Source organism: Pogona vitticeps, chromosome 12, assembly GCF_051106095.1.
Source record: "Pogona vitticeps strain Pit_001003342236 chromosome 12, PviZW2.1, whole genome shotgun sequence".
In the NCBI taxonomy this organism is placed as follows: Eukaryota; Metazoa; Chordata; class Lepidosauria; order Squamata; family Agamidae; genus Pogona; species Pogona vitticeps.
In genome coordinates, this window is record NC_135794.1 from 1,366,854 (window position 1) to 1,379,616 (window position 12,763).

The window sequence follows — 12,763 nt, forward strand, 5'->3', positions numbered from 1 at the left end:
GTTGCCATCAATCAGAATTGACTTGACGGCATACATTTATATGTATAACTTCCTGGAATAGAACTGAGTCCATATAAACTTCTGGAATGTGGCATTCCAAGACCCTGGGAATTTCTGAATTGCATGCAGAAAGCACCAATTCTGCCAAGATAAAAATCAGCAAGAAGAAAAATACCTACACCTCAGAAAAGGTAACTTTACCGGCTGCTTTAACAAGAACTTCACTCTTTTGTACTACAATCCCCATAACTCCCCAAGGAGATGCTGGGAGCCGTAGTATCTCCAACTCTCTGTTCTAATTTCTGCCTCCCCCCATTTCTTCAGGCAGTCGGGTGAAGCCCTTGTCCTGCCGCCTGGCGGGAAGGGTTGAGGAGAGAGAGCTAGACCCGGATTGGGGCCCCCTCCCCACGCCCCCGGCTCACCTTGGGCTTGGCCCTCGGCTTCAGCTGCTCCAGCTTCTTGGCGGCCGCTTCGATAGAGGCTGCGGCTCCCAGCAGCTCCGTCTCGGCAATCACGGTCGGGTCCTCTGGATCTACCCATTCGGTGCCTAAAATTAGTTCACGGGGGAGGAAGAACGGAGAAGAGGAAGAAAGATGAGCCGCAGCCGTCACGCCTGGGACTTGAGCAGCTGTTCTGAGAGACGCTGTTCGAGTGCGGGCGCTGTTCGAGTGCGGTTTGGGAAGCTGAGCCACCCTCACCTTTCATGGCTTCAGCCGACTGGATGAGCTCCGTCACGGCGCCCGCAACCCTCTTTGACAGGGCGGCCAGCTGGTGCTTCAGCTCCGGGGTCGGCTTCTGGAGAATCTAGAGGCACACGGGGAGAGAGAGAGGCAAATCCGTTAGCTGCTTTGGGTCCCATTCACGTGTCTGCCTGGGAGGGGGAGAAAGATGGGTTAAAAATAAATGACTACATTTTCGTGCTGCATCAAACATTTGCGGCGGTTGAGGATCCGATCATTATTCCCGTGGCAGCGGGTTTGGTTTCTGTTTGGAACAGCCCCCCCCCTTTCTTATTAATTACTTACTATTTTTAAATGTTTATATGACAGCCAAACAGCAATGTTTGCACCGGGTGGAGTTGGTGGCAATTGAGAAATGTGAAAAATAAGAACGGCCAGTAATATTGTAAATTTTACAGCAACTCGTTCTTGACGAGCTCAATAATTTAGGGATTTCACAACCAGCTGGCACCGTTTACAGCATCATCACAAAGCCAATTCAGAGTGAGGGCTGATGGGAGTTCTAATAAAACACTGTAGTTGTAGTTAAACACCAGGTATCTCCCCTTCCTGCATCATGAATTAGCCTCACTCCCCCTTTTTTTAAAGACACCCAAGTCCCAAACTGCCACTGCATCTTGTAGCCATGAGTTCCACAGGCTCGTTCTATCTTGGTTGGAAAAGGACTTTCTTTCATCCAACCCACTTTTTAAAAAATTCATTCCACTGCTACGTAATTAGTCTTTCTCTACCTTGTTCAAAATCCTATGCATTCAACCACATCTTCCTGATAAGAACCTCAGAACAGCCCGCCACTTTCTAAAGGCATTTTTAGAGGCATTTTATGGAATTTTTTTCCAGCTGTTCTTTCATTCTTTATTACCAATCCAAAGTATTTACAATCAAATGCAATGAAAAGTAACAATGGCAACAGAAGCAATGGCTTAGGCATTTTTAATATTTCGCAACCAATGAAGAAGGGGCAGAAAATTGCTTTTCAAACAAAGTAAATAGCGATAAATTACTGTTAAAAGTAACTGTCGGAGGGCACTAAGTGATGGGGAACTTAAGGTGCTTTTTAAAGCCTGTAATTGTTCCACCTGGGGCCAGGGGGTATGATTCAGCGGCCTGTTTTCTCTGCGGAGATCCAGGGCACCACAGCCCAATAAACATCCAAGAAAATTGGACCCACTGGCCTTTTAGAAAGAAGGAAAGCAGCCGCCGGTGTCCCCTGACAAGAAGCACCCAAAGCAATCATAATTTTGAGGTCCAACTGGTTTTCCACCTGGCCTATCGGCAATGCAGCAAAAAGCAAAATGTTTCAGACGGGTTCAAATTTATCAACTCCTTCCAAATGCTCGGACTGCAGAACACAAATCGTTTCCTTCCCAGGGAGCTCTTGGGGGGGGGGGGTGAGGTGGAACGGACGTCATCCTTCTTTCCATGCCACTTACTTTCTTAGCGATGGGCGGTCATGCCATTCCCACCCCCCTTGTTTCTCCTTTATCTGTATGCCAACACATGCTCATTAAGGTTAATTTAACAAGCGGCGTGCCAACTCTATGCCTGGCCAAATGCAGGCTCGGTTGTGTTTGCTTTTGGATCTGTGGGCTTGTTCTTTTCAAAAAAAGGTTGCTTAGCCTAGAAGTGGTATCTCTAGCAGCCCAGTTGCTGTCTTGAGGCAGGGGCAGGCGGGGGGGGGGGGGGAGGAGAGGCCACCTTTCGTCCTTACCGTCAAGACATGTTCCAGCAGCTCAAGATAAGCCAAGGTGCATTCTGTCCCATAGCGGAGTGCTCGGGCCCGGACCTCCTCATTCACGTCATGGTGGTAGGAAGCTTGCTGAGGATGCAAAAGGACACCTGGGTTGAATCAGGGCAGGATGACGAGGGTGTGACACAACACACCTCCTTCTTTACATCTCTGGATCCAGCGAGGCCAAGCAATTCAGAAAACTGTCATCAAAACATGTGTCCCTCCAGATCCACATGGCTGACAACAGAGTAGCCAGGAGGAAAATTTTCCCAGCCCTGTCGTCTGATACTGGAAACTGAAACTGGGGGGGAAATGCACACACCTATTGCAAAAGAAACTATAATAAAGGCCCCTCCCCACACACACACACTGCAAAACAACACAGAAAGCCATTCCCCTCTCGTGGTGCTGTTGGAAAGGAAGGTTAGAGGACGGAGCCCAAGGCATTACAGAACGTCAGCTAAGAACAGGAACATTTAAATAGCTAATATCAAGCTGTTTTGTAACAAAGTCCTTTGATTCAGATCTTCCCAGAAAAATCACTCAAAGCCACCCTATTAAATATAAAGACACCAGCATTTAGGATTATTTTAAGAAGAGTAGAGTTGCTTCCAGGCTTTGCAAAATAGATTTATATAGTCACCTATCTATCTATCCTCTCTCTCTCTCTGTCTACCTCTCTTTCTCTCTTTCTTTCTTTACCTTGCAAGCGGTCAGCATGTCAGACACGGCTTTGCGGCTGAGGTTGGCGGTGGCAATCACGTCCTCCTGCCGGCAGGAGTTTCCAGCCGCCACTGCTTTGGCCGTTGCCATGGTGATGCCTTTCGTCATCCGGATCGATTCCTCGGGCAATGAGGTCTTTTCGGGAACCTCCTTCGACTGAAACACCTGGGAAATAAAGCAGGAAACAAAACACAGACACCCACCACCCCAAAAAATAAGTGAGGGTTTGTTTGTTTTTATTTTACAGCGGCCTGTCTTTGCATTTGGTTTTTGGCACACAAGCTGTGAAAAAGACGCAGCAACTAGCGACAGCCTCTAGGTATGATGGGGAAATATATACATATATGTGTGTGTAAACAGAACAGAGCATCATCTTTCCTAGGGTGGTGGTGAAGACATCAATTTCAGGTGGATTGGACACAGGTTGAGGGGAATGGAGAGATGCCTGCAACTCTGTGGTTGGAGATGATCAACCAACCAGCCATGCTCTGCTTGGTTTAGGATTTCAGACTTTGCTTTCATTATGACCATGAATAGAAAACGTTATGCCTGTCCACAGAGAAATTGAAGCCTCCTGTTTGCAGATTTAAAAGCAGCAATGCAGAAAAATTTTTATAAAGAAAAAAAAGCAAAAGGCAACTATATATAGCATAACAAATCTCAGGTCACACAAATTTTGTGATGTTGTTGTCTGCATTCTATTTCATCTGCTGGTTGTCTTTATTATGAGCTTTAACTGTTTCTTGATGTTTTCCCTTTTCCAAGTTGGTCTTGAATGAAAACTGGTGAAGAGGAGCAGGTAAACATTTCAAGTGAGTCAACCCGTTATTTTTTTTTTTTTTGTTGACCCAAACTGAAGCAAAGCGGAAGGAGGACAAGCAAGAAACAAGAGGAGAACTAGGGTGGGAAAAGCCCCAGATGGTGCTTCCTGATTTTTTGGCTTTAAACGCCATGCACTGGATCAGAGCAGGGCAGATTTTTTTATTGTTATTTATCTTTATTTTGCCTGCGGTGACGACTGCAGAACCTCTTAGCAAGTATGGTTAGGTGCCGAAGTTACCGTGAGTTCCTGCTTGATGTATTCGATTGTCGCCTCCAGGGCTCGAGTTCCTTTGGTGGCTTCATCTTCCACAGCTTTCACCGTCTTCAGAAGCGACGTCACGTTTGTGACCATCACCTAGGAAGACAAAGCACGGGAAACCAGGTCACCGCCGACCCTCAGCCAGAAAGCTGAAGAGATGTATACTGTATAGGCCAAGGAGAAAGCAAAATATCCCTCTGGGGGAATTAAAAGAACGTAGGTAATTATGGTGAAGATGTGTAAGAGTCTCATCTGCCCTTTGTGGCAGCAGCTGGGTTTTTTTTGTGTGTGACTCATATGCCAGCCACCCTGGGGAAAGGAACAGGAGGGAAGCAGGGCTCGAAATGCAAACTGCAAGGAAATGAAGACCCGCAGGTCTAACCCTGGCACACGGTAAAAAGACCGCCGCCGACACACTGCATACCTTGGCAGCCCCCTTTAGCTGGTACATGGAGGGATCGTCGGCCGGTTTGCTCGCCGCCCCTTTGGTGGCACCGATCAGATCCGACAAGGCCTTGGCAACGTCTTTTATGGCATTGATCAACACGACCTGGCAGGAGGGGAAAAGGCATCAGTGTGTGTGTGTGCGGTTACCTAGCTGGAGACGAAGCTGAAAGGAGAGCGAGCATCTCATCCTTGATCACAATCAAGAAAGGGGACACGGCTTACGCTCCTACACACTTAGTAAGCTTTTAGTTCTTCACTGAGCCCGTGATGCCCCTGATCAGCGCCCCTCCCCAACTGGGGTGGGGGTGGCCCTCCAGATGCCCCCCCTGGCTGGGACTGATGGGAGGGGTGATCCCATTCCCATCTGGATAGCTCTAAGCGAAGGAAAGTTGGCTTGGAGTTGAGGCAGAGGCTGATCCCTCCTTTGGCCTAATTGGCTTTGCCGAATGATCCGTCGAATTTGGATCCTTGCCTCCGTGCGCTAATCTCTTTTGGGGGATAGCTTGCACTCAGCCTTCCATGCAAATGAGATTTCCTTAATCTTAAGATGCACTTAACAAACAGCCTAAATAAGTTAAAGCACTGAAGCAGCGCGGGCGAGAGTCAAGAGGGCAGAAAGAGCTTGGTCTTTAGGGCAAAAGCGAAAGAGGGTGACGAGGAAGCCCAACCAAGCTGAGCAGAGCCAGCCCTTCCCCCCCCCAGCCACTGCCCCCTTCAAACGGGAGGGTCCCAGAGAAAGGGCTGGTTTCCCTGCGGCTGCAATTCTCTTGTCGAGGGAGTCGAGGATATGGGATGCCATGGAGAGGCAGTGGCGGGCAGCAGTTAGAGCCTGGGAATCTCAACTTTGGAGATCCACGTTCGCACCCCCAGCGTGCCGTGGAACGCAGTGGGCGATGGGGGGGGGGAAATTCCCTTCTGCCAGCCTGGCCCACCTCGCAGGTGGTTGCGATGGGAAAACAGGCAGGAGGAGAGAAGCGCAAATCACTCGAGGACTAGCAGGACAGGAAGGTCACCGATAAACAAGCAACCGTAGGAAGTGACTCCAGCGAGCCCAATGAGATGCAGATGGTGTAAAAGTTGGGGCCAGGGGGTTTCCCAAAAGGAGGGCTTGGGGTCTCTGGTGGAGCAGCCCAGGAGACGCTGGGGGCCCCCCCCCGAGACCTCCTACCTGAGTTTCCGGGTCATTGGATCCCAGGCTGGCCGCCCCCAGTTTCACCACCTCGGCCAGGTGGGTGATGGTGCTTGCCGACGACTGGGCCGCCTGCGCTAGCCGGTCCTGACTGGAAGCCGCTCCGGAGACCAGGAGTTTGGTATCTTCCACCAAAGCTTTTGCTGTCTTCAGAATATTTTCCCTGGAGGGGGAAAAAAAATGAGAGGGTGAGAAACACAGGGAAGAATCCGCATGTTTCTCAGCTGTTTGCTGGAGTCAGTTTTACCTAATGGGTTCCTTGTTTTGTTTTGTTTGATTGTACGCTCGCTCGCTAGCTCGTTCCTTCATTCATTTATTCGTTCGTTCTTTCCTTCATTCCAGCCATCCATCATCAGCTCCTCCCTCCTTCCCTCCCTCCCTCCCTAAAAGGGGAACGTTAAGTCCTTTTCCTCTGGAAACGAGTACAAAACCGTGCCTCTTACATGTAGTGAACCAGCTCCCGGGTTTCTGCTAGGTTTTGATCCTGTGTCTTTAAGCATACCTTTGCAAATGGTAAAAACCCATTAAGAGTCTTCTCAAGGAAAAACCACAGGGGGAATGGAGGTGCTTCAAGGCTTTTAACAATGAGAAGAACACATCCCTGTAAATTACATCATCTTCCTACAAGAACTTCCAGGAACATTAGATTAGCCTTGTGTGTGCTTGGTCTCACATGCCTCAAAACCATGGCGCATAATACCAGAGACACTGACAAAGTCTAAGCCACAGAATCTCAACGCGCCCCAGTTTTAGAGGCAAGCAACATGTTCCAGCAGTTGTTTACCACTGCAATGCCCTAATGAGTTTCCACGGTAGCAAGGATTTGAATCCAGATCTCCTAAGTCCTAGTCAGAGCCTATGTCTATTATGTCACACTGGGTCTCAACCTGTGCCGAGGACACTAAAATCCCATAGCCAGGAGCTCAGAATGTGCCAAGACATGGGGGCAAGATGGTGATGTATACTGTTTATTGTCTGAAATTCGCAGAGCGACGGTCTTATTCTCCCTTGGCCATGCTGCAGGATTCCAGGAAGGCTGCAAACACCTGAAGGTGCACCAGCTCTCCCAGGGAGGTCTCGGACATGCGCAGGTGCCTGCAGGACACACCGAGGTCCCTCATTCTGGTGGAAACCCGTGGGATCCTGTGGAAAAGTGAAGCCTCACCCTAGGCCATGGAGCTGAGGGGGAGGCTGAACTCGATGACCTCTCAATTATGCCAGGATTTACTCCAATGGGATTGTCTTTGGATAATGCTGACGTTTTTATGCAGCCACAGAAAAAGAGGAGGGAAGTTGTAAACAGACCGAGAGCTGACAGGACAACGGTTCTTCCAACGGTTTGGAAACCGGTCACATAGAAGATGAAGCTGGATCATTTCCTGTCACGCCAAAGGGCAAAACCCGAACAAAATTGAAGGCCACCAAGTTATCCAGCCATTTCGACAAGCACAGGGCTAATCCCATGGAATCCTTCTCCAGGTGGTGGAGGAAAATGCTAAAAGGGACCAAAACCCATTTCCAGGTATTTCTTCCTCTCTCCCCCCCCCCCCACACGCCATGGAGACAGGGAGGGCTAGAATAAGCAGTACAGTATGTTTAATAGAATTTTTCAGAAAGTTCAGCACTTCTATTTAGTTTGGAGACGGTATTTGAGCCCACCTCATGAATCCTCTTCCATACAGGGAATCGAAATAGTTTGTTATGTGGATTGGGGATTGGGTTTCTCTTTACAGCCAAGAGGGAGCAGCTGTTCAAGTAGTGTAAAAATGTAGGTGCACAAAAATTTCATTTAGGCGAAAGGAAATTAAAGCAGCTTCTCAGCTTTACTTATCACAGACACCCCCGGCTCACTTTTTTTCTTCTTGCAACAGCGCGTCTGTGTTGATCTTTCTTTGTGCGTCGAGTGGAACCATATTTCACTATTATTATTATTTAAACCCTTTACTAAAGACACTTTTCTCAGAAACCATTAATCGGTTGCTTCTTTTTTGCACACATACAAAAATGCAATTTCGAAATAGGCCAAGAAAGTAAGAAATTAGAGATCCTTCTGAAGCCTTCAAACAGTCTTTAGGGCTTTCTCCAGAAAGCTTTCATTAATGTGGAATTACGTGCTGGAAAGCAATAATAATAATAAAAAAAAGAAGGCCAGGAGAAAAGAGAAGAGTTTCAAAGTCTGCTAATCAGACTTTCTCCCAAGACTGCCTTTTTCTCCCAGAGAAGAGGCCGATTTGCGTCTCCTAGAACTGCTGCTAAATTAAAAAATAATGGAAAGCAATTGATGTTTCCACCTCAAAACATGACTGCCTGCGGCTGAATCCAGGTGGCAAAAGACAAGGAGGAACCATCGGTAGCGGATTGTTTAATAAAATGACAGGAACTAATATTAATGGACAAACTAACAGACTCCTTGAAAGAGTAGAACGGAGCATGAATTCCAATGGGGGAAAGTAAAGAATTATCTCAAAGAGAAATGGAAAATTCCAAACCTGTACCAAGTGACTTAGGCTTAAATTAGAAGCAGAACCCCTCTCAACAGAAGTAAAAACAAAGTAAAGCAGATGGTTAATAAGGATGCAAAATAAGAATTAAGAAAAGTATTATTAAGATTGCAAAGAAAATAAATGTTTGGTGGAAAATAAGGAAGTACAAATGTTAAAGACTTACTGTTTTGCGAAAGAGATAACAGAAAGTTATTTTAGTTAGGTGCCAATATTGTGATAATTATTTACTGATTTTTGTAATTTCTTTTGTAATTGCAATAAAGATTAAAAGTTTTTTTAAAAAAACATGACTGCCTGGATCTGAGAAGAGATTAAGGAGTTTTAAGTGGCTTGAGGCAAGGTCCACTTCTCATGGCATGTCCAGTTAAATTCTCTTGCCTCCCTCAATTTAAGCTCCTGGATGTACAGTTCTGGGAGGTTTTTTTGAAGCAGGACAAAAACCTCCATCACCTGTTTGATCAGAAATAAAATGGAGTTTAACCATGCTAGGAGCAGAAGGTTTCCCTCAGGATTTCGAACCATTTTATCTACCAGTTCTGTACCGACAAAATTCATGAACACAAGGGTGTCTTCTGTGGGGGAATATTTGCATGTACACTGGTTTGTTAATGTTCTTGGACTACAAACCCCATCATCCTCGATGGCTAGGACGCTGGTGGAAGTAAACGGATTTATAGATAGCCATCTGAGACAAAGATTTAGACAGCAGCTGGCTGGAGAAGGTTGAAATACCCTCAGTCCACAAATAGTTTCTTTACAGACCCATTGGGCTCCACTTTGGGTTTAATTTTTAATTTTTGCCTCTGGGCTAGATTTCTGCCTTTGGACGGGCTGGGTTGGGGAGCAAATCCTGGCACCCCACTGACCTGTGGTCTGCAAAGGATTCGTTGTTCTCCGAGTTCAGCGTGCCGGCCGTGGCGAACATGATGGTGGTGTCCAGATCGGCGATGATGCCGGCCACGGCGCTCGCGGCCGTGATGCACGCCTGGGTGCCTTTGTTTCCCGCCTGCAGGGCCGACAGCACCAGCGAGACCTGGCCGGAAAGAACCACAAGCCAAGTAAGTCAGCTGGAGAGAGAGAGAGAGAGAGAGAACCCCACATTTCGTGGCACAGAGGTTCACGTGGACTACGAAACCGGCTCTGCAGGGTGAACGCCCTACAGAAACATTCCACGTTTGTCTGTTTTTCTCCAAGGATGGTTTTTGATAGTGGAAAAAAACTTGGGACTTTGGGGAACTGAGACAAAACATGCCATTCCTTTCATTTTGGAAAGGATGAAGCGCTTTCAGAGGCCAGGTTTTCTCACTCAGAGTGTAAGTGTGAAGACTGGAATGTGACACAGCTTACAGAATTTGGAGAAAGATCACTTGAACCCAAGATGTATATTTCGGCCCCCAGTGGGTGCCGCCTTCTTCATAAAAGGAACGTACGCGTGCGTTGGGGAAAACAATTTCGTTGCTTATTGAATGCCCTGCAGAGCATGTAGCAATTGGCACCCACTTCTCTAAAGTTGGGTATCTTTCTAGTTTTGCTTGTGCAAAAATAGAGACTTTTTAATTTTTACATTTCATACACAGGCTAAATTTTGCAATTTTATACGCTAATGGTTGTTGTGGGTTTTTTGGGCTCTTTGGCCGTGTTCTGAAGGTTGTTCTTCCTGACGTTTTGCCAGTCTCTGTGGCCGGCATCTTCAGAGGACTGGAGTAGGAACTCAGGTGTTCTCAGTCCAACAGAGCATGGACAGAGTTCCTACTCCAGTCCTCTGAAGATGCCGGCCACAGAGACGGGAGAAACGTCAGGAAGAACAACCTTCGGAACACGGCCAAAAAGCCCGAAAAACCCACAACAACCATCAGATCCCGGCCATGAAAGCCTTCGAGAATACATTTATACACTAACTCATTGTGGACAAAGCCTTTTGTGTTGTTAAAGCGGTAAAATAAATTAAGGTTTGTTATGAAAGTAAGTATTGTGTTCCTTTAAATTGCCCCCCAAAATTTCCACCCCCTCCCCAGAATGGGGAGAATCATCCTTTCTCCTTCCCCGTTGCTTCGAAATGTCTAGACCTTTGACATCCCAAAACTGGCCTTTGAACTCAGAGATCCCAAGGGAGCCGGCAAGGGCCAGCTGAGAATATTCACAAGGATTCACCTTCTCGCTGACCGCCCGGGCGCACTCGATCAGCTCCCTCTTGGTGTAACTGTCCGTGGGGCAGATCTGCAGGGCGCCAGCCTTCTGGACCAGAAAGATGCAACTGTGACCCAGCTCCTGGACCCGTGTTCGGATCTGGAACCCGATCTGGAAGACCAAGCGGGAAAGGAGAAGGCAAGAAGTGCAGAGGAAAAACGGGGAAGGGAGAGAAGGAGACAAGAACAGGCTGTTCAGTTACTGTGAGACCCGCTTTGTGGACATTGCCCCAGGAGGAGCGCTGCAGTGGCTGAATGAAGGCCGATGCCCCTCGACAGGCTTATAAGAGGTCCTGGCAAGTGGACGTCATGAGATGAGCAATGGAAGAGGGGGGTGTCACGAGACACCGGCCACCGTTCCAGCCTCTTTTCTTCCAGTTGTCCTGCCCAAGAAGGCTGAGACTGTCACCAGATCAACCCCAAATTCTGTCACAACCCACACAGCAGAATCTGACTCTAAAGCACGCTGTGATAGACAAGGGGCTGGTTTAATCTGTGGGGGGGGAACTTGTGAGCAGGCGGTGAGGGAAGAGAGGCCTCCCTCCAGTACGGATCTGACTTCCCATCCACACCGTGGCACAATGCGTTAAATCAAAAGATAACCGCGAAGGGCAGACCTCCTCGGGTTCTGCGGTGGCGGCCGCCATTCGTCCCTGGAAAGCCAAATGGCCGTAGTCCGTGGTCATTTGCGAGGCCAGCCCTCCCAGCTCCTCAGGATTCGTCACCGCCTTCGTCATCTGGAAGAACACAAAGCGAGGAAATGGGGTCTCTTATCTGGACTAGAGAGGTGGGATGCTGAACAGCCAGATGGGGAAGACACTTTAATGAAGGCAACCAACACTTAATTAAAGAGCATAATTTGCTGACAAGCTTTAGGACATTTCCCTTCTCTATCTACCTTTCTGCTGAAATTTCCTTTGGTCATTAGAGCCTCCACGTCCAGGAGCAGTGCAGCTTAAAATGCCAGGGGTTCGGGGCAGGCTACAAGGATCAGCGACCTCCGTTTCTTAGGCTTGGCTTGAGAACTTCCCTGAGGTAAGTCTGCATGACTGTTTTTCCCAAAAGGAGGGCGGCCCCTTACAACCTGAGCTTGAAACAACTTCACAATTCCCATAAGCCCCATGCAGGATCGTCAAGCAAAGGGATGATGGGGTTTGTAGTCCAAAAGGCCACCTACTTTCCCTCCCCTCCCAGTTCTAATGGGAAGATGGACCTCAGCGTGCCTTGGTGTGGATCAACAACTGTATGGATCTTACCATCTCTTGGGCTGTGACAGCGATAGCTTTGGAGTATTTGACCACGGTGGTCTGGTAATCCACAAAGGATCCCTTGGGCTCTGGTGGAGTGCCCTCATCCAGCTGTGGGGCAAGGAAGGAAGGAAGGAAGGAAGGAAGGAAGGAAGGAGGAGAAATGAGAAGGAGGAGGGATGGTTATCGATATGGCACAGACAGGGGATGTGGAGAAACAACACAAAAGCTACATGCATAAGAACTACTCTAAGAGGAAGGGCCATAAATTGTGTACATGAGTAGAACTTGAAAATCTTGCTGTTTCAAATTGCAGCTCCCCCAAAAAGCTCCCAGGTCTGGGGAGTTGTACGTGATTCTACAAAGACAGGGTTCCAAATTCTGATAGCTAGGATTTGCATCACGAGAGAGTCAGTTTGTACAACTATATTTTATATATATATTTTTAAAAAACGGGTCCTTTAAAGGAAAAGTCAATGCACAGAATCGTGGACAAGTTGTGGAGAAGGAGGGAGACCAAGGGGAGAGGGGAGGGGAGAGAGAGAGGAAGCGGCCCTGGGTGACATGGTGGGGAGGGTGTGCGTGTGGAATTCTTCACATCATTCCCCTGCGTCCGTCGCTCATGTCCATGCAGGTGGAACTTCCATCCAGTTTTCTGCTGGTGACTGAAGAGCGCAGGAAGGTTGCGTCTGATCCCTCCCCAGCTCCCACCCCTGGAGGGTCTGCATTTCCTTTATTTCCAAAGGAGATGCTGCTCAGGGGCAGAACAGAATGAAGCCCGCCGAGAAGAGATGGCTCCCAACATCGCTCAAAAAAAAGCAGGAAAAGGTTTCGACAGCTGGGAGCCCCAGTGGATCTCTCCCAGGAGCCTTGGAGAAAGGCATCATCCCAGCCACACACACACCCCGGACAGG

General features: G+C 48.1%; 1 protein-coding gene across 5 annotated transcripts in view; it reads right to left on the reverse strand.

Moving 5' to 3' along the window:
* Positions 1-12,763, reverse strand: part of TLN2 (talin 2) — a 116,116-nt gene that overhangs the window by 8,032 nt on the left and 95,321 nt on the right. For all 5 annotated transcript variants that reach the window (XM_072982279.2, XM_072982280.2, XM_078381213.1 and 2 more), the window contains exons 42-52: positions 11,859-11,960; positions 11,220-11,339; positions 10,568-10,714; positions 9,283-9,449; positions 5,892-6,075; positions 4,701-4,826; positions 4,256-4,372; positions 3,175-3,360; positions 2,452-2,559; positions 699-804; positions 423-547 (exon numbers count right to left, since the gene is read on the reverse strand). In XM_072982279.2, coding sequence (XP_072838380.2) covers positions 423-547; positions 699-804; positions 2,452-2,559; positions 3,175-3,360; positions 4,256-4,372; positions 4,701-4,826; positions 5,892-6,075; positions 9,283-9,449; positions 10,568-10,714; positions 11,220-11,339; positions 11,859-11,960 — 1,488 coding nt within the window. The remainder of the gene's footprint in view (positions 1-422; positions 548-698; positions 805-2,451; positions 2,560-3,174; positions 3,361-4,255; positions 4,373-4,700; positions 4,827-5,891; positions 6,076-9,282; positions 9,450-10,567; positions 10,715-11,219; positions 11,340-11,858; positions 11,961-12,763) is intronic.